Source organism: Malurus melanocephalus, unplaced genomic scaffold (genome assembly GCF_030028575.1).
Source record: "Malurus melanocephalus ecotype Western Australia unplaced genomic scaffold, MMel_1.1 scaffold_348, whole genome shotgun sequence".
Classification (NCBI taxonomy): domain Eukaryota; kingdom Metazoa; phylum Chordata; class Aves; order Passeriformes; family Maluridae; genus Malurus; species Malurus melanocephalus.
Window position 1 is genome coordinate 526753 of NW_026623580.1, and position 20776 is coordinate 547528.

Below are 20776 nucleotides of genomic sequence, written 5' to 3' on the forward strand. Positions count from 1 at the left end.
AACTGAAGGATATGGCATCAGTTTAACAATGTAAATTGAAGAATGTTAAAACTAAGCATGTTTCAGTCACATTCTGTAATGAAGTTTTAAAGGTTGTTCACAGTGACACAAAATAACATCCTACTCCCTCAAAAATGTCCTTCTAGTTTCAACTTCTCCCAGGTATCATTAATAACTTTTCAACAAAAAGAAATAATTATCTTCTGAACATGGTAATGACTTTGCTTTCCCCAACAGGAATATGCACACACACTATGAAACAGTCTTGTAATGCATCACATCACAAATAAAAGGATTTTTTTTTCTTTTTACTCAAGCAGTACCTATCCCAATTCTAAAGCTTAAAGTATATTTCAAATACTCAGCTCAAYGGTACCATATAACACAAGATTTAATAAACTGAGAAGTTCTTGTAAACTTTTTTTTTAAGTAACTACTACAGCCAMTCATGCAGGGGATATGCATAAAAAAGACAAAAGGAACATTAAATACAATGCTAAGGATTTATACTRGGAAAATAAAATGGTGAACATTTTCACTGTAGCTGTTAAAAATACAGGAAATACCCACATGAGAAAAGGAGAGGTGGAATATGCTTCCCTATAGGAGTTAAGGTACTGCTAAKAAGTTTATAAAATGTCAACAGCATTAAAAAAATACATAAATAAACAGAAGATCTTTATAAGAAAGAATAGGAAAAAGAAATCAAGAAGAAACTTGCCCTGAAAAATTCTAACACCTCCATTTAACACAGGAAAGTTACTGCAGGGAGGAGTCTTTGCTCCAACCAGTTTTCCTTAAGAAAAAGGAAGTTTGGCTATGATTTTCTTTTCTAACTCTTCCATTCTTCAATAAAGTTAAGCAACTTGCCACAGGAACAGCTGAAATGATCACTTCAATGTGCCACACTCAGTTACAATTAAAAACAAGCACATGGGAAGCCTGGAGTTTCTGCTGAAGCCTATTTGATGTTTACATGGTAAGAAGATAAGGCCTCCATTCTAAGGAGCCACATCACCCTTCCAGAGGAACAAGGAGGACACTTCCTTCTGTCTTCCTCAATGTCTGAAGTGCCCAATCCACCCGTGGTTTCAGAAACCCCCAGGGATCCAGCCTGTTCTAGGCTAACAGTATTTTCCTTCTACTTAACTTCTTGCAGATAAAATGCTAAAATTCTCAAGAGTTCTGCTGAAAAGGCATAAGGATGAATCAGGAAGGGTTCCCTTAAGACAGAGCTAAATGTCCCTTTCCTCCTCAGGAAAGACAGACAACTAAAAAGTGTTACTATGCACAATTTGAGTATTTGTCAAGTGCTCAACTTACAGTAAGTTACCTGTGAAACTTGATTTCAGCCCCTTTTACAACTACAGTAAACACCTACATTAAACATCTGCTCCACCAGCACTCAAGCTCTGCCGAAAAGGATTAAAGGAACAGCAAAACAGAAAAAGAAGGACTCAAGAAAATRTTCTTTTTGCCAGAGTGCACACGAAACATCCCCAATCAAGCATATCTATAAGAATCTTGCATATAAGTTGCCAGAAATCAAATTATGAAWGCAAGGTTTCTGAAAAACTGAACCAACCTAGCTGTAAAGCAAAACATGAACCATAAATTTGGAACCCTCCCATATTTCGTAGTCCCTGAGTCACCAGCAAGCAAATATTTATCCTAGATTTTATAGTGTAGAAATTAGTACCTTATCTAAAACATGTAGAACTACATGCAACTACAAGCAACTTCTTCCTTWAATTAACTTTGTATCTACAGGAAATAAGTGCAAATCACTCAAAATGCAAATTGTATTCTAAAATAAGAAAAAAAGACCAACTGAATCTGCTGAGCCAAAAGAATTTTACTCAAGTTCCTATCTGCAACACAAAGTGTGCTTTATCAGTGTTATGATTCTGACTGTAGATTGATATTCCCTGGTTTATTAAAAAGTAAAAAAAMCAGTAACTGGCATCATGCAGCCCATTAGTAGTATTAAAAAAAAACAAATCCCAAACCCAAGAACAAATAAAAATGAACAACAAGAAAAAAAAATCCCAACACTAAAGGCTGCAATGTCATTTCACACCTTCACTTTTCATCCAAGACTGGTCATTCCAAAGAGAGACAATTTTTGTCATAAAAAGATTCTATCAACTACTGCCCCTTTTTCAACACAGGGTCACCTCTCATTTTTACAGATACATGTGAATTACCCCATTTCAGTTATGATGTCCTTTTTAAACATTATGAAATGAGTRCTTTGAAATCACTCTTAGGCACAGCAGGATTCTGCAGACAATGCTTTGATTAGGAACTTACTATTGAGCTTTTTCAATCTAAAAGTTTGCCACTGAAATTCTTACACATATGGAATTGTATAAAGACAATAAAGAACATAAAAACTTCTTTTTTTCCCTGCATGTGAAACACTCATGAGCATCCAGAAAATGCATGACTGGACTCAAAGAACAGGACTGAGTGTCAACAGCAGGACAATGCTTCTTGCCTCACTCTCAATTACATTTTGTAGTCAACCACAGAAAACGCTTAGAAGYAAAAAACTGACAGACCACATTCAGACATCTAAAACAATATTGGACAATAGACTAGAGAATAACTAAAGGAAGTGTTCAGTTACCTATTTCCATCCTCCTGTCCATTATTTCATTTCTTACTGTATCAGTTTACAATCTGGCTATGAACACCTCTCTCCAAAATCTGGCAACGTTTATTATTTTCCTAACAGGTAATCCTTGTGATCACATTCCTGAAATCCCTGTGAGTGGCAGATACAGCATTTATCACCCGCCCCAGAAGAAGGGAGGTGTGCACCCCAAAGCTATACATAGCTTTTCAAATCAATCACCATCAGCTTTACTGCTCTATGAAAATAAAATGTTTACCTGAAATAGCTCTGAAAAGCAAAACACCACCTTTCTAAAAGAATTGCAACCATTGAACAGTAAGGAACCTCCTCAGCTAAGGCTCACTTCAGAATCTGTAATTCTTGGGCACCTCGTGCCGAGCTGACCCTTAATGAGTTCACACACTGGGAGTCCACTGGTTTCCTCTTACAGGTTTTTAGTCACCCAGAACTACCCACTTTGCAATATATATGGTTACTTTAACCCTGACAGGCTTTATTAAGTGCCCCCTAAGAGTTTGCCTTCCTCTCCTACTTTGATAGGATCAAGAGACATGTCAAGATCAGGACACAGGTAACACTTGTTTTCCAAATTCTCCTGTTTAAGATTTCTTGGTATCATACAGAGGATAAAAACCAAATTTGACATAATTACTACATATGTGCATTTTTTTAAATCTACGTAATTTCGTAAGATAGTGGCTAAATTTTATTGCTTTCAGTAAGATAAGACAATCTCCCTTCATACTCTGAATCTAAATACTTGACCTAAACAAACAAGCAAGGTGACAGTGGGGAAGAAAAATGTCTAGACTGAGTGACAACCAGCCACTTGTCATCTTTAGCACATTTCATCACAAATCATGCAGTCACAGAGAATGGCTTTTATGATCTGCTRTAACAAACCTACTTTATGATACCTTAAAACTTAAGAGGCCTTCAAAAGTGATGCAAACATGGAACAGTTTGAGTATTTTAGGGCTTGAGTAAGAAGAAAGTGAACTACATACTAACACCATCTAGTGGCACCTTGCAAGGCTAAGTGACTAWCACAAATTTTTGGCTTCCTGAACTTAGAAACAGCAAGCATTAATTTGATGACAAACCCTAAAAATAAAGCTTTAATACAAACCAAAGTTGCATACTGTTCTGTGTAAATCAATACGTGTTTTCTTAAACACATTTATTTAAAATTTAATTTTTAAACAATCACTGATACTTCTTAATGCTTATCTGACGTGAAAACTAATAGTAGAATAGAAAATGAGCTGAAGAACTGTACAAGTAAAGCCTGGAATGGSAACATCTGTTGATTTAAATCTCTGYGTTTAGGAAAAAARAAGTCATTCAATAGCCAAGGGATATATGYAGGTTGCAGAGACAGCTTATAAGTAGTGCAGGTTTCACCTACCATGGAGTTTTAAACCAGTAAGATGAACATTGCCATAAAATTGAAGACATCAAAAGGTGAGAAAATTCCAAGTCTGAGCCAACAGAATTAACATTGCTGGGTAAACACTGGCTCAGAGAGTGGTGGGACATGGAATTACATCCAGCTGGTCCCAGTCCCCAGAGGTGTTCCCCAGGGCTCAGTCTGGAGGTCACTGCTGCTCGATATCGTCATCAACAACCTGGACAAAGGGATTGAGGGATGAGGTTCAACAAGGCCAAGCAGCGGCTCCTGCATTTGGGTCAAAACAACCTCCCGCAGGCTGGGGGAAGAGGGGCTGGAAAGTGCCTGGAGAAAAAGAMCTTGCAGTTCCAGTCAACAGCTGGATGAACATGAGCCAGATGTGCCCAGGTAGCCAARAAGGCCAATGGCACCTGGCCTGTGTCAGCAATCGTGTGGCCAGCAGGACCAGGGCTGTGACTGTCCCCCTGTACTGGCACTGCTGAGGCCACACCTCCAATCCCGTGTCCAGTTCTGGGCCCCCCATGACAAGAAGGACATTAAGGGACAGCAGTGTCCAGAGGAGGGAACGGAGCTGGGGAAGGGTCAGGAGCACAAATCTGGTGAGGAGCAGCTGAGAGAGCTGGGGGACACTCAGGAGGGGCTTTATTGCTTTCTACAACTCCCTTACAGGCAGGTGTAACCAGGTGGGATGGGTTGGTCTCGGCTTCCAAGTAACAAATCTTGACAGGACAAGACAAAATGGCCTCAATTGTACCAAGGGATGAGCAGATTGGATATCCGGAAAGATTTCTTCATGAAAGGGTTGTCAGACAGTGGAAGTGATTGCCCAGGGAAGTCATGGASTCACCATCCCTGGAGTYATTTTAAARGACGYGGGGAGGCRAGGAGGGGATGGGGATGTRGTTTAGTGGTGGCTTTGGCAATGCTGGGTTAATRRTTGGTCTGGGTGATCTTAAAAGTATTCTCCAAATTCCACAATTCTACGATTCTTTAAAAACCAAAACAAAAATGTGGAAGTGAGAGCAGCAAACTGCCACTCAGGTCTTTTGTTTTAAGGCCTCAGGCAGACGTTGCTCTCTCTTTCCTCCAGAGATTTGTACTGAAAGTACCAAAGAGACAATCAAAGAAGCCTGAAGCATGTCTTCCTTTTAACACAGAATGAAGGCTGACACACAAAAGCAACACAAGCATACATTTAAGAAAGAAAAATCATCAAATAGTCCTYTAAGAAATTTTATTAACAACTCTGCTTCCTCATCTGGAAATGTAATGCAGAAGTTAAAGGGGTGAAGCCCACTGTCCCATAAAGAATTAAATGTGAAAGATATACAGGAGTTTGACAAGAAGTTTACAGTTACAGAAATCCTTTACATGCTGAATTTTGTGAAAGTCTTAAAATATTGAGAACCAGAAGAAACCAAATGGATTCTCATCAAGCTCAAAAATCCTTCGAAGACAATATTTCACTGAGGGACTTTTAACAATTACGTGTTTAGAACACTGTCCAAAGTGAAGATTTTCAGACAACCATTCAAAAATATGGCCTAAGTATATTTTATAATGAAACTGTCTWCTGCTAACCCCTGCTCCACATACACACAATTTATAAAGAACATTTTAATGTTCTAAGCTTCCTTCTTTCTACAGAAATTTCACATGGTTTAAACCACTTGATATGAAATCCCAGAATTTATCTCATCTCCAGGATTCTGTTTAACAGCTCTACATAGAAGCAACTCAAATTCTACCAGCTATTACCAGTTACAAACAACAAAATAAAAMCCCTTAAACCTAAATATCACACTTATTTGAAACACAGGCATCTCTTCCTTGACTCATTCAACTAATTCATTCCAGTTCTGCAGGACTCATCACTAAGACAAGACAGGCTGGTAGGAATCAGCACAATCTTGTTCATGCTGGGAAGTTTTCCCATATATTTTATAAAATTACTGCTACTACCCTGCAACTCAGAGCTCAGCATATGAAAATGCTTCCCAATGACAATACTTCCTTTCAAATTCCTGAAAGATGTTAACCACCACAGAGAAATTCCCTACACAGCTGGAATTCTAAGTACAAAGGAACATATATACATTGTTGAATTTGGGAGTTTCTCACAACCAAAAGAACAATCAAAAAGTGTTTAAATTTCAGGTTTAGTTTGCACCGCAATAAAAGAGCTGCTCAGTAAAATATTTTGGGGGTTTTTTTTTAGTATTGTTTTAAATTTTAGCTTAACGATTGCTAAAAAATGCCCCTGGAGTAAGAARCACTACCTTATAAATTACTTCAGATGTTTTTGTATTAGAGCTTTTGACAATACAGTCACAATCTATAATCAAAATAAATACTGCTAAAACTATTTTGACATAGAGCATTTAAAAATGGGACTACATTTGGGTACAACAATAAGAATTATTTGAGTGCAGTATTTCTTGTGTTTTAGTAACTGCGGCASAAATAATTGCATGTTTTTCTCAAATCATTCATTCATTAACTGCATTTTCTACTTCCAGGAATTCYGCTTAGAGAACAGCAATTCAAGGAGGCCAATGATTAAAGCACATCTCTATTTGTGCCACTTGAGCTGTCCTCCAGGTCACGGACTGAACACGGTCAATGCATGTGACCCTTTCACAAAATAAAGATCCCTAAGGAAAACAGAGATGATGTCAATCCACGAGCTCATTAAACAGCAGTCAATTAGAACTCAAGTCAACTAGAACCCAAACCTTAAAACACCACTATCTGCACTCCATACTGCTTATGGAAACCAGTCATGAAAAAAAAAAATAAACTACAACTACTCATGGAGCATGCAATTCCTTCAAGACTGGGCACAGTAATTTTGGTAAAAAACCCATCTGTCCCAAAGAATCCAGCAGCAAACAGAATTCCCAGGTTCACCCCAGGGAGTCCTAGTGGGTTCACAATGCTCCCACCATCCAAAGGCCTCCATGACAACCCATCCACTTCCTCCAGCAAAACCGAAGGCTGAGGTTTCACATTCTGGGGCAACTGCACGGCATTTTTGTGCTGGGTTATTTTTCAGTTGGATCAGYTCCCCACACAGCTGCAGGCTCAGCTGCGCCAGCACAAAGCAACCCGCAGACACGGGGGTGCCACTCAGGACACGCCCAGGGAACAAGAGGGTTGGGAACCTCCSAAACAATCCAACAGCTGGGGAATAAGCTGCCTTGTTAAAAAGGAAGGGAGGAAGAATCAGATTAGAGCTGAGAAAATACTACCAAGGAAATCAAACAGTTTTCACTTGGAGGAGTCAACGTTCCCATTTTGGGAAATCCTGAAGGCAAATTCTGACCATCGTGAGCAAGATAATGAAAGCTGGGCACAGAACCCACCCTGAACATAGGGGCTAAGCTGAAACCAGTCCAYCTGCAATCTTGGTGATAAGTGTCTGAATAAAAGTTAGTGTCTCACTGGACTTAAAAACTGCAAAAAGACTGATCCTTTCCCTAGGACCTTCTCCTAACAGCAGCAGAGTGCTGGTAACACAGCCCCATTCCATGGCTSCAGAGAAAACCCTTAAATTATCAACAGCAATTCCAACTTACTGCATTTTGGGAAAACGATAAGCTGCAGACCAGCTTCAGACCTTTTAAAGGCCAGCAATARCACTGACACTCCAGTCTAAGCTCTGGTATAATACTGAGAAGAAAGAACTTCCTCCAGTAATTTCTGATGTGAACTCAAAACTTTCATTTGAGACAAGGAGGTTTTTTTAAGCAGAAAAAAAATAAAAGGTGTATTATATCTGGAATCCAGCGGCCACAAGTGACAGAAAACATAATGCACTTTGAGGAAAATGACAACATTGAACATGTTTCATTAAATAGTAACTGGAAATGTTAAATATTGTTAGACTTCAGCACCAGACATCAACTTAGTGCACATTCAAAGGTAGCCTGTCCCTCAGTGATACCCTCTGAGTACATGCAGTAAGGGCAGGATTAGCACCAGTAACGTGAGTTTCAATGATGCAACACGCCACGACTTTTTATCAAGGTCCCTTTTACAGTGTGTGAGTCCTAATTCTTACAAAGAAATGACTTACAGTCTTTTCTACTACATTCAGAAGGCATTAGCTACATAAAAATACTAACATACAATAAATGCACCCAGCTGCATGATTCTTCACTGCCAGTGTGTTTGTGGAAAAACGAGACAGATCAAGAGARGAAACTGCCAGCGTGAAACCCAGATCTCTATCATCCCAGCATTGTTTCATCTTGACCACTGATACCAGTTCTACAGACAGCTCACTGTTTGTTCTGCTCTGCACAAACTTCACTGCAAGCATTTTTAAACAAAGAACACTGTCACTTTTGYCTTTATTAAAAACACACTTCATACATTATGTACAAAGATATAYGCATTTATTGAAGATATTTAATTAAGTAACAGGCTTCCAAGGGAAGAAAAAAAAAGTGGAGCATTATACATGCTCCTATCTGGTGATATTTAATTAATTATATCCCATTTATTAAACACATTGATTCCTYCATAACTTTGTCCATGACTAACTTCGGATTACACAGATTCATGGTTCTGAAGATCATGCTCCTTCAGCGTTTTACACTTCTGGAACTCCAGAACTTAMAAACTGAATAAAATATACATTAGTGAGATCAAAACATTCTGAACTCTCTTTACCATTATAAATCATATAAAATTTAACTATAAGGCAATTAGAACGTTGTGTAATAATTAAAGTAACAAAATTTGTATCATGTAATGAAATTTATTTTTACTTTAGATTTATAATGGAACACAAGCATTCTACTTCTTTCAAATAACAACAGTAAATTAGTTATAGAACACCTATGACTTTCTGYATTGAGGACATAGTTTTACAGTTTTTGGTACTAGAGTTCAAAAACTGCAGTGAACAGGAACATATGTCCCTAACTTAATAAAAAACCTTTAACTTCTTTTTTACCTTCATTAAAATTCCTCCAGTATTTTTAACTATTACAATACTTCTTTGAAAATACAGATACACCTTTCTTTTTAATATTCYATAACTAACAAAGTTTTCTGTCTTCTTGAGGCTTCTTTCATGATTGAGATGTGATTTTAAATAGGCATCTAAGAAAGTATTAAGTCCTTTAATTCAGATTTTTCATGGCTAAATGCTTCTTTTCACATTGTTCTGTTCATGCTCTTTTACAGCTGTGGAGAACTGATATTTTCAATCATCATTTGGATTTTTCATGCTTGTTTTTAAAACCATATGCACAGKACAAAGCAGATGCCCCATCAGTAAACCCTGCCTCTGATCCACAGCAACACCTGGTCCTGTCACTCTTAACTGTTATCAACTCAAAAGCAGAGTTAATACAATTCAGTCCATAATCCTGGGCTGTTTTTGCTAAGTCAAATATATCCAGAAGGTCATACTGCACTCACAYCTAGCTTTATTAGGCTAATGAGAAACAGTGGTTTAAGTTTTTTTTTGCAGAGGGGGTGGCAGAATTTTCTTAAAATACCTAAGAACAAAACCACAGGATCAGACTATTTTTCAGTAAATTTTATGGACAGAAAACTGCCGTGTTCCCTATCCATGTCTTTGGATTTGGAAACACCAGGAGTTGTATCACACTAAGTGGATGGGATGAGGTACAAAACAGATGCCTCCATCACCCTTCTGAATTTACAGACTGAAATTAGTTAACTAGAATTCCTCCTGAGCAATATCAAACCTAAACGTTTCTCACTTTAAAAATGAAGGTCCCAGGAAGCCAAACTCTCCATGTCAGACATGGAGAACCAGTGGACCCACAGACACTCTGCTATGAAACAGCCCACAGCCAGCCTGAGTCACCAAGCCTGAGTCACCAAGCAGTGCTCCTGYGCTACTCTCAGTTATAAATCATTTCCTGATTTCTGCATCCCAAGGAAATTGTAAACCAGTATTTTGGTGTGTTTGGAAAAAGCTGTCAAACAAAACTGCATTCATGTTAAAACTAAAAAGCAACAACAATGAAAAAACACCCCATGCAAAAAAAAWAWAAAATTCTGATCTGCTCTACCCTGCTCTCACTCACACCCCACAAYGACTGAAAGGGCCTGAGAGCCAACATCATAATCATTCCTGAACCAGGAGTGCTTTGGTTTTTTGTTTTACATTAAAAAAAAAGAACAAGAAGTAAGAATACAGTTGTTTTTGCAAAGACATCACCTGTCTTAGTTAATTCATGGGCTCTCGAGTAGAGTACAAACCAAGAAAACAGTGACTTAGCCCAATGTTTTTCATTCTATTGTGTAACTTCCACCAAAGAAAAATCCTCCAAAGACATTTATTAGAAGAGCTAAAAATTCTTACCTTTTGGATAATCTTCCAATAAGAGGTTGAAGTGACCTAACTGACAAAAGAAATCAGACTCGACCTTTCCTTCAGCTTTCAAAATTAGCGATTCATAGCAGCGAACAGCCTGGGAAAAAGAAATACAAGGTTTTCAAAATTCTGTATTCAACTAAAGCAAATAATACATTTTCTGAGAAATAATAAARTTTCTTCTTAGCCTCCAAGACATCTACAAACACTCTCAATAATGAAGTCAGCATCACTTTTCAAAGAAGAAATGTAACATTTAAGACAGAATAGATTTGGAAGTTCACTGATTCTAATGCAAATTGACAACAAATGAACAACAGAAATTTTTCTCTGGTTTATTTGTGGACATTCGATTTCCCCARCAAAAAACAAACCTCTAACTTACACAAAAAATTTTAATTTAAAAATCAGTGAAATACAAAAGTATAGATTTTACTCTTTCCAAGCTGCAAGAAAGAATTCTCTCTGATTTTATTCTCATTCTGTATTGTTTTTTTCCGTGAAGAATTCATTGTGCATTTAACAGTTATTTMACTCATTTTTGCTAAACTGAAGARCACACTACCTCAACATGCTTGCTTAGGCAATTTATCTGTCTTCATATAGTTTTCCTAAGATCTGATTCTTTACACATCATAATTTATTACCTTCTACTGTAGACTAGAAAAAGCAAAGTCAGAAATGTAAATCCAAYTAGAAATTAATTTTGAGAAAAGTTGCCCCAGAAGTTTTTAAGTGACACACACAGAAGCAAAGGATGTTCTGTGCTATGAACACACATTTTTACCAAACCAAACTGACACCTTCTATTCACCATAATTGCCACGATCTTTAACCTATTACATGCTTCACTCATGACCCTATTTACCTCCTGACCCTGTTTACACTTTGGGAATGAGTAAATAAATAAATAAAATCACTTTCCTAACTTTCTGAATACATTAGCCAATTGAAGCAGTTGAACAAACTTTATGGAAGGAAGATCTTTAGCACCAGCACAGTTTTCAAAAGCCAGGCAGACTTACAACCAATTCTAATTCCAACTGGTTAATCCATGACTTTCAGCAATTCATGATGTATGTTTCAAATCTGGATGCAATTATGAACTCCTTGATTTTATTACATAACAGTAATCAAAGACTGTGGGTCCCTYCCAACCCTGCATATTCTGTGATTCTGTGAAATAAGGAGCTTTCTCAAGAGATTTTATTAAAACTAGATATTYCAAAGAGGAGGGTAAATAAAACTGAATATTAAATCAGTAACCTTGCCCATATTTATAATTTACTTTGTAYACTTGTTTTAATCATCAAAATGAGAAATGCCAAAAATAAAGTGAGGAAACATTAGGAAACATTTAAAACACACCTGTGGAGAACCCAGTTACTGATCTGATCTGTTCTGACCGGGTCTCAGTTTGGATCCCAAGACTGAGGGGTATCACTTCCAAGTCCACAAAAGCCTGATTTTATGGCTGTTTTCAGAAACAAGGCTCCGATGAATAAAGACAAAGCTATGCTGCTTCAGAACTGTGGGTGTTCGAGTGGTATTAAAATGATTTATTAAAACATAAAAATATGTTTACATAAATTGAAAGCACATATTTCAAACTGTAGTTATTTGGCCATGTTCTGAAGATGCCAAATTTAGATGTGTATTTGCCTCTGCCTCAAAGATCTGCTGCAGAACTCTTCCTTCATGCTGCAAGCATTGCCCTACCGAACTGTACTGGAAGGACTGGAATTCTGCTCATCAGGGATCAAAGCTACTACTCCTTTAATTTTATTCCCATCACTATGAACACCTCTTGCAGTCAGCTAACTCTTAATCTGAAATCAGAAGCAAAGCACACAAGTCTGAAGTAAATTTCTTAAGATCACTGTTTGTGTATGTACTGACTCTCAACATCAGGCTCACCAGCTGAACCCATCTGCAAATATTTTAGTGCAGAATCTTCRTTTTAGCACCATGCTTCCCTCTCTCATCAAAGAGATGAGACTTTTTTGTCTCATCTCTTGATGTGCACAAATCATAACAAAATTGTTGATGGTGGCCCTAACATTACTGTTACAKGCTGATTTGTAGATATGTTTCCATTCTTCTGATGATTTGCAATACCTGCTGCAGCTGCTGAAGAGGACAGTCATATTTTTTAATTTTCTTAAATTGGTATTTTTTTCTTTTGCAATTCAGAGCATACAGAAACTGTCACAACAGGTAGCTTACAATATATATTGGAGAGGAAGCYAGGGTAGTTTATTTCCTGAATTAGGCTACAGGTGTTTAAAGAGAACTTGACTTTATGAGCAAATGTAACAGGATTTTTCTGTGCAGATGTTCAGGGAAATTAAAAATCAYACGCACTTAAACATCTAAGTGTTTTGAGACCTTTAACATTCCCCCATCCCTTTTTAAGTAAATCCTCATTAAAAGACGTAGCACAAGTATCTGAAGCACTGTCTATAGYAGGGATGTAAAAACCTGTGCGCAAGCCATTCACACAAGTCAGAGCAATTYGCAACATGATGGATTTTCCCTTTACGTTAGAACACAGACTGAAAATACTTCTAAGCCATCTCAATAATGCCAGCACAGGGCAAGGCCTAAGACACCAGAACTTCCCCTTTCAGCCACAGTTAACAGTAAGTTATCTGAGAGCAATTCAATTACACCATTGAAGCAAACCCTCTCCGCTGACCTCTAACTGGTTTGTGACATAATCAGCAACACACTCACATTTATGCAAACTTAACTTGGGAAGGTTRTTTCAAATGAATTTTTAAAATTCTTCAAGCACATTCTAACAAAATGAAACAGAAACTAAAAGCAAGCTTTACTTCCTCAGCAGGAACACTAAGTCAGCCCATGAGTCTCAGGAGGAAATGCAGGTTGGTCACTGTGTGTGGCTCTTCCTCTTCCCAGTAGCCAGGGCAGATTCACCAGGCAAAGTGATTTATCTGACTTTGGTTTTGGTCAAGAAACTTTCACCCCCATCTGACCCATCCACAAACGTCTTTAGGAAGTAACAAGTATTCTTCTGCAAATGGTAAAAATTGTCTCTGTTGAATGAATGGATGGAAAGAGGGAGGCCACAACTGTACGTATCTGTATATGTTTTATTTGAAGGAACAATCAAAAGATCTCATTTTAGTGGATCTTTAACTGCAAAGGCCACCTATGGCACCACTTGTGCAACCCATTTAAATTATCCTGAGCGACTAAGAATTCTAAAGAAGTAAAAAACCCCTGAGGTTTTTAAGCATTAGTATTTCTCCACACTGTATGGATCTCTAAGTGCATTCAATGGAGTCAGCCTTGAGAATTGCCAGTATTGACAAATTAACAAGAAAAAGAAAGACCCTGAAATGAAAAGGAAGATTGCTACACAACATCCTACCCTTCCTTCCCTTTGTTCAAGGCTGTAAGAAGATAAAAGGGAAACCTGAAGAATTTAGGAACTTGGCAAAATAATCACCCGCAGCTGCTTCGCGGTGCGGCAACCAGAGCAGAAGCAGGAAACTAATGCAGGAATGACTGCAGGAAAAGAAACTGGTTTATATGACACTAAAAAAAGAAAMAATATTCATGGTGTTTGCTACCTTCAACTGAAATAATACACTGTTGTCACACAAATTCCCTCTTATGACATCACAGTTCATGATGAGGGCATCCTGATTTCACAGATTCAATCACTAATTCTTAGGACATCTTTAAATGCAATATAGCCAAGAAAAAAGCTTAGTCTATTTACCAACCCAGRAAAAAAATGGCAAAATTGTTCACAAAAGGAAGAAACAATTCTAGAATCACCTTTAAAATGTACYACCAGGCCCTTACTTATCATTCCAACGGATAAGGAAGTGGAATATTTTTTCCCTTCTATTTTTGAAGACCATTCCTTCCCCACACTCACAAACARACAAAACCAACCCCATAAAGTAAATGTCAGTTTTGGCTATTATTATCATGATGTCATTTCATGAAGGAAAGACCCGAGAGTTGAGAATATGCCATAATTAAATATATAAATAAATATACCTAACCCAAAACAATCTAACTGATAAATCTAACAGATAAAACCAGAATTCTAAATTTTGTACAGGAGTCACTGAAACATTATGGCTCTGCTTTATAAAGGAAAAGGACAAAGTTATTTCTGCTTCAATTAATATGATTAAAAAGCTTTACCATTATCACTTCTTGCAGTTGTTTATATTTTACAGCACAAATTCAAACTRCTGTTAAACAACTGTATGAAAAAGAAGGAAAAAAAATCAATACAGCTTGTTGAAATTGTTTCTGAAGAAGATAATGTGATGCTATCCTTTCTGAATCATGCATGACAAGCACGATGGACCAAGATGAAACTAAGTGGGACTAAACAGCCAAACATGATGAAATATTAATACTTTAATATATTAATGATAAGAAAATGAGAAGTACGTTGAATCAGCAAATTTTTACGTAACACCTAGGAAAAAAAAAAGCCCTGGCAACTACAGGGCAACCTGAATTGTTAACATAGCAACAATCGAGCAGTAACACACAGTGAAAGAAATTACTTGGATTTTACTGGGTAATAAATTAACTGCATAAGAAAAACACACCATTTCAATGCAGACAATATAGAGTAAAATCACAAATTCAARGCTTCAGTATGTTCCTAGAATCTTCAATTTCACAACAGAAAACACTATTGTATGTGTAGATAAGCTGAGGAAGGGTGACAAAATTGAACAGTTGCTGCTTCTTTTTCCTGTGTCTCCAGTGAYCGGACTGGATGGGCTTTGTGAGCAGGTAATGAGAATGACAGAGATGCCACGTGAAAATCAGACAGGGAGACATCAGCAGACTCCTGACAACAAAATACACATTACACTAATGGTCAGAATGTTAATTAGCTCATATTTTATCTTTCTATAAAATAAAGTAWCTACATGGACAGTGCTGGTCACTGAGGTGACAATCACATCATCTACCACTGGTCARTCTGAGGGGCACCCACAGACCAGAAAGGCACAAGTGTGGGTGCTTGCTGGGCTCCTTCTCCCTCCCTCAGTACCACCGAGGATCCTCTGAAAGGTTTCTTTTCCCATCCCTTTCTCCACGCCACAATTCACCAAAATCCRCATGTGATTTGCTAACAATGACATCAATTTGCTCCCACCCAGAGAACCTCCTGGTGAAGTTCCAGCTCCTGCTCTGCCTCAAGGATGTGAACAGGGCTCACTTCAACTARGCAAGGATAGAAAAAGACAAGCCTGAATTACTCAGAAGTTAAAACTGTTTTCCCCCCATCAATGACTGGCTGGATACACATCACATTCTGAGCTGTAGACGATTTACAAGAACATCTCATTTACTTCTGCAGAGAAAAGCACACCACTCTTATTTGACTGAAGATAACCTAGATTAATGCAGCAGATCCTCTACTGAAGGCTCTCATATTATGTATTGGCACAATATCAATAACTTCCTTTATTTTCTTATTCAACAGCAATTCCCACTACACCTTTCAAAGCTTCTTTATATATTCTGTCTTTGTGATGCTCATATTCTGATATAAAATTTATTTCTCAATTTAGCTCTCAATTTTTACTCTCCTAGTATTTCATGTATGGACTATACTACTCAAAAGCCCCAGGACCAGTGCTAAAAGTACAGCTTGCTGGACACAAATATGCTCAGAGTCCAAAACATTCAGGCCTCAAGAAGGAAAAAACACAAACTGGCCTCTTCAGCAACTTTACTCGTGCAAGATTTCTATGGCATGTTGGAATGGTGTGAACTTACTCTATTCTGCTAGTAATAATTAGGATCAAAGTCCTTATTTCAGAGATTAATTAATTATAGAAACATTAACAAAGAAMAACAGAAACTGATCCTCAAACATTTCTCAAGAAATGTATCATGGATTTTAGCTAATTTATTTTCCTATGACTAATGCTTCATGAAACAGGACACAAGAATAAACAGTGCAGGCAATAAAGAAAAGCAGCTGCACACATGAGCTACATGCAGAGCCAGATGGACACAATGGAGACGAATTTTCTTTTAAAGCCACTATAGTAGTCTAGGACTTTTGTGCTTCCCGATTATACTGAAAATGTAACAAATACTTTTTTTCAAATTATATCTATTGTAGATGACAGATGACATAGCAAGCAGCCAAAGTAAGGTCAAGGTTGCTAAGCTTAAAAGTAAAAATTAACATGAACTCAATTATCATTGAAAACTGAGGAAGATTGCTTCATAAAAAGGACAGAACTGTAGAACAGAATACAAAACAGAATGCATGTAAATCAATGATTCAATAGAGAAAAGTGACATTTTAGCAGAGAGTAAAACAACCCAACTTGCCTCCACTGAATACAGAACACTTCTGAGACATTCCTGACAAGTGTTTTCTGTCAGATGGATGCAAACTCAATAGTTTACATATTAAAAATACTTTACATACATAAAATACAGCAACCTTAGTCCTTTGCAGCTGACAGTGTCCATAACCTACTGGATTTGATGTAAAATTTGTTGGCTGGAGCTGATGTAGTAAATCATTCTGCATTAATTCTGAGTCCACCTGGAAGATGCTGGACTCCCTTCCTTATTTCTTTTAAATAAGGTCAAATAAAGTCACAAATATCAATGTCTATGTACATACACACATATCTACATCATTTCTAGAAATTCTAAATTATCAGCAAACAGAATCCTCTCTATTCTGTCCCTGAAAATATTTCATAATCAGGTGACTCAGGAGACCACRGCATATTTTATATGGAATTTCATCATTTTAAATCCTTTATAGTTGATAATTTAAAAAACCACAAACACAAGCAACGGGTTTTTTGTTTTTCCCAACTGGCAGTAGATTTTTCATATGCAATTGGAACATTATTTTTATCTGAGACTATAGGAACATCTTTTTGGCTATTTTTATCSCAGTTAGTCTATTTCATATAGAACTGCAGCACCTTAATTTAGCAACTGTTCAAGCTYGTGAATAGTTCACCATACACTAAAATTTAAGACCACTAAATCTGATTTCATTCTAGCAAGTCTCATTTATACCAACACAGAACATCACAAATGAGGTGTGGTGTGTTATACTTCAGAAATTTAGACAGTTAACATTGATAGACAAACTTATCCTTTTTTTTTTAATGCTAAATCGGTTTTATCTAGGAGTCTGCAGTTTCATACAGATTTTAAGTGAGATATGATATGGCAAACAACTAGCTGGCTCTGTTTTTATTAGTTAAATTATTTTGGAATAATAATTAAAATCAACACAGAAAAATCCAAACAAACACAGAAACCACCCACAATTAAAGCCAGAGTCTGCACTAATAGTTGCCTGCTTCACCTAAGGAAAAAAAATCTGAATAACTTATTTATGTAAATATCTCTGGATCTGGACACAAGTCTTTGTAAATGTAACACTAACAAGCAATAAGCATAAGAATGACAATGAAACAAAGAATACAGAAGTTTGAAAAAGAGAGGTATTAATTAGAGAACAATGTACATATGCACAAAACAATGCCTACCAAGACTGACACAAAAAATAAGTATTTGTGAAAATACTTAGTTTCGGAATAAACAGAATTATTTTTCTGTGGTGTTTGAATACAGTGCAATACAGAAAGGCATCTATTAAAAATATTTAAGCTAGCACCAATTGCTCTGCTAAACCTCCACAGTCTAAACTGCAGTCCCAAAAGTGCTCAAGCACTAGAGGTGATCTGGTACTCAGAAATAATACTGCTGGTAGCTTAGTCTGAAAATACAAGGAAAAGATGATTTATTTTAGAAAAATGGAAGTGAAAATGGGTCAGGAGCTATTTCATAAAGAAAGTGTAAAAACTAATGCTAATAGGGTGGGAAGTGTGGAATTTTCAGCACCACAGGAGATACAGAATTGGTAAAGGCACATTAAGACACAAAGGATAAAAARGAAATCCACACAGAATGAACCTGGTTTTAAATACTGAAATACTACTATTTCAAGGAGTCTCAGAATGCTGACACTTTTAAAGTTACCACAGCCAGKGTAGCAGAAGGGTCCACCCCAATGATTTGCCATCACATCACTGAKATCTCCCATACAGGTACGCTCCGCATACCACGTTCCTTTTTCCACAGCCATTCATATTTTCTCCTCTGTGGCTGCTTAATTATGCTTATACAATTATGCGCCCATATAAAAATGAGCAACACTGGAACATAACAAACGTGCATGAAAACAAGCCCACAGAGAAAACCGTTTTCTAGAAGAATTTTATGCCTGATAAACACCTAGAAAAGCAACAAAACAATTCTCATCAAGAGCTGTAACCCTTCTCAGGTAATGCCACCAAACACCCAGCCTCATCCTTCACCTTTTCTCCCCTCATGTGGCAGTCTGAACGAAAAGAAATTGCAATGAGGAAATAAGAGGAATACAATCCTTTGAATACAGTCCATASCTAATGAGCTTTGGAGTGGCAGAACTGGTGAACCTTATTCTAGGGAAGMAAGAAGTCTTATTTCTGCTGTGTGGCAGTAACAGGTGGGRGAGGTATATTCATAGGGATTTCAGATTTTATATTTATGCATTATAAAACCCAAGTCCAAGTTATTTTAGCTACTAGTATGCATTTGCATCATAATGTGCACTAAACACCAAGTAAMATGACAATACATTCAAAACATTGCTTGGGAACCGGCCAGCAGAGTTTTCTGGTAAGTAAAATGTCACAGGCAAAACATCCTAAAGACTCCTGGAGCTGCAGGGTAAACAGCTATGCAGGTTGTCAACACAGACTGTTTTCATTAACATTTTTCTGGAGCTGGATGTAAGATCTCCTTCTTGAATAGTGCTTCCCAAGCCCTATCAAATTTAACATCCAATACAGAGATGGACATTAAAAAATACCAAGTGGGAAAAGATTTATGTATGAAGCTTAAGGCCAATTCTCCATGTATCTGTACATATTTTCAGGGATACTAAGAACTAGAAACAGAACCAGCTTCAAAAGATACTGGTAAGTACAGCAGGTCAGAAACCACTTCTATTATAGTGGGGAAATGGGATGCACAAAAAATTCACAAAAAATCTCCTGCACATTAAAATCATCTAGTAAGGTCTTGAATTTAGAAAGATCAAGATTCAAGGCTTTACTTYATTTTAAACAAAGACTTAAATTTTAGTTGTCCATACCCACAGCAAGTGCCTTAGGTATCAGATTCTAGAGTCAACCTCACTTTTAAGCCAAAAGTCACCACAACAATTTCTCTGCAGGACACAGRTAGAATGACAGACACTAAACTTCCACTTACACACAGAGAACTCTGTTCCAGCCATCCTTTCCCCGCCCACAACTACAGTATGACCTTGAGTAGAAAATGTGGATTTTGTGATTTAAAACAAACAGCTAGATGAAGAAAAATGCAATCCATTAGAGGTGGGTACTGACTGAGGTGTTTGGGTCACACCACCATCTGTCTTGGTTGAACACTACRAACATAAACTCATGAGTTCTCAGTTCCACCATGATGATGATGATATTCCTTCCAATAGAAGAATTTGCAAGGACTCTTCTACCACGCACAGCCAGAAAAAGTACAACATACCCTTCCACTGGGATGAACTTTCAGTCACCACATACCCTGACTAGTTAAAACACAGTACCTACAATACTTGTGGACCAGAAGCCACCAATTCAAGCCAGTCACACCTGACTCCTTAAAATCTAACTCTAATTATAAAAATWAAAAAAAGGTAAAGTTGTACTAGATTTCAACTTCTAACAGCATAGGTTAAAAATGATGAAATAACTGAAAACCCAAAAACAGTTTCCTCATCTTCAACCCCTTAYTTAACTAAAGAATTTTATGACTTTATCACACAACTCCCTTAAAAGTGAGTCACTACACTTTAGGAAAAGCAATACACATCCCAAACATACTTCTTGYCAAAGGTCAACTTTGTGCACTTCTCTTCATTAAAAGTTTACATACCATTCACTAACCTTACACTGTTCATTACATGTGTCAGTCCCAAACATCACAAAAGAATAGCTAATGGTAATTTGTCTCTTAAAAATGTCCATTTGTAGATTTAAAAAAGTGCACAATGTGCAATGTGGATCCCACTCTATGAAATCCAAATCTTTAACCTGGCATTTACCTTCTGTTGCACTGACACCACCTTTCAGAGTGACCAAATCAGCATCTCTAAGCACTAGCACTGCTCATCTCCCAGAACCAGAGAGAAAATCCAAAAATCTTTAAACAAAGTGTTATAAGTTTGATTATACATTTCATAAACCCACTGAGGTGCCAAATCCATCACCAGAAATCTGAAATGGGACAGAGTACC

At 37.2% G+C, this 20776-nt stretch overlaps 1 protein-coding gene across 8 annotated transcripts in view; it reads right to left on the reverse strand.

Moving 5' to 3' along the window:
- KDM6A (lysine demethylase 6A) overlaps positions 1 to 20776 on the reverse strand; it is a 150981-nt gene that overhangs the window by 105142 nt on the left and 25063 nt on the right. For all 8 annotated transcript variants that reach the window (XM_057378217.1, XM_057378218.1, XM_057378215.1 and 5 more), the window contains exon 3: positions 10402 to 10510. In XM_057378217.1, coding sequence (XP_057234200.1) covers positions 10402 to 10510 — 109 coding nt within the window. The remainder of the gene's footprint in view (positions 1 to 10401; positions 10511 to 20776) is intronic.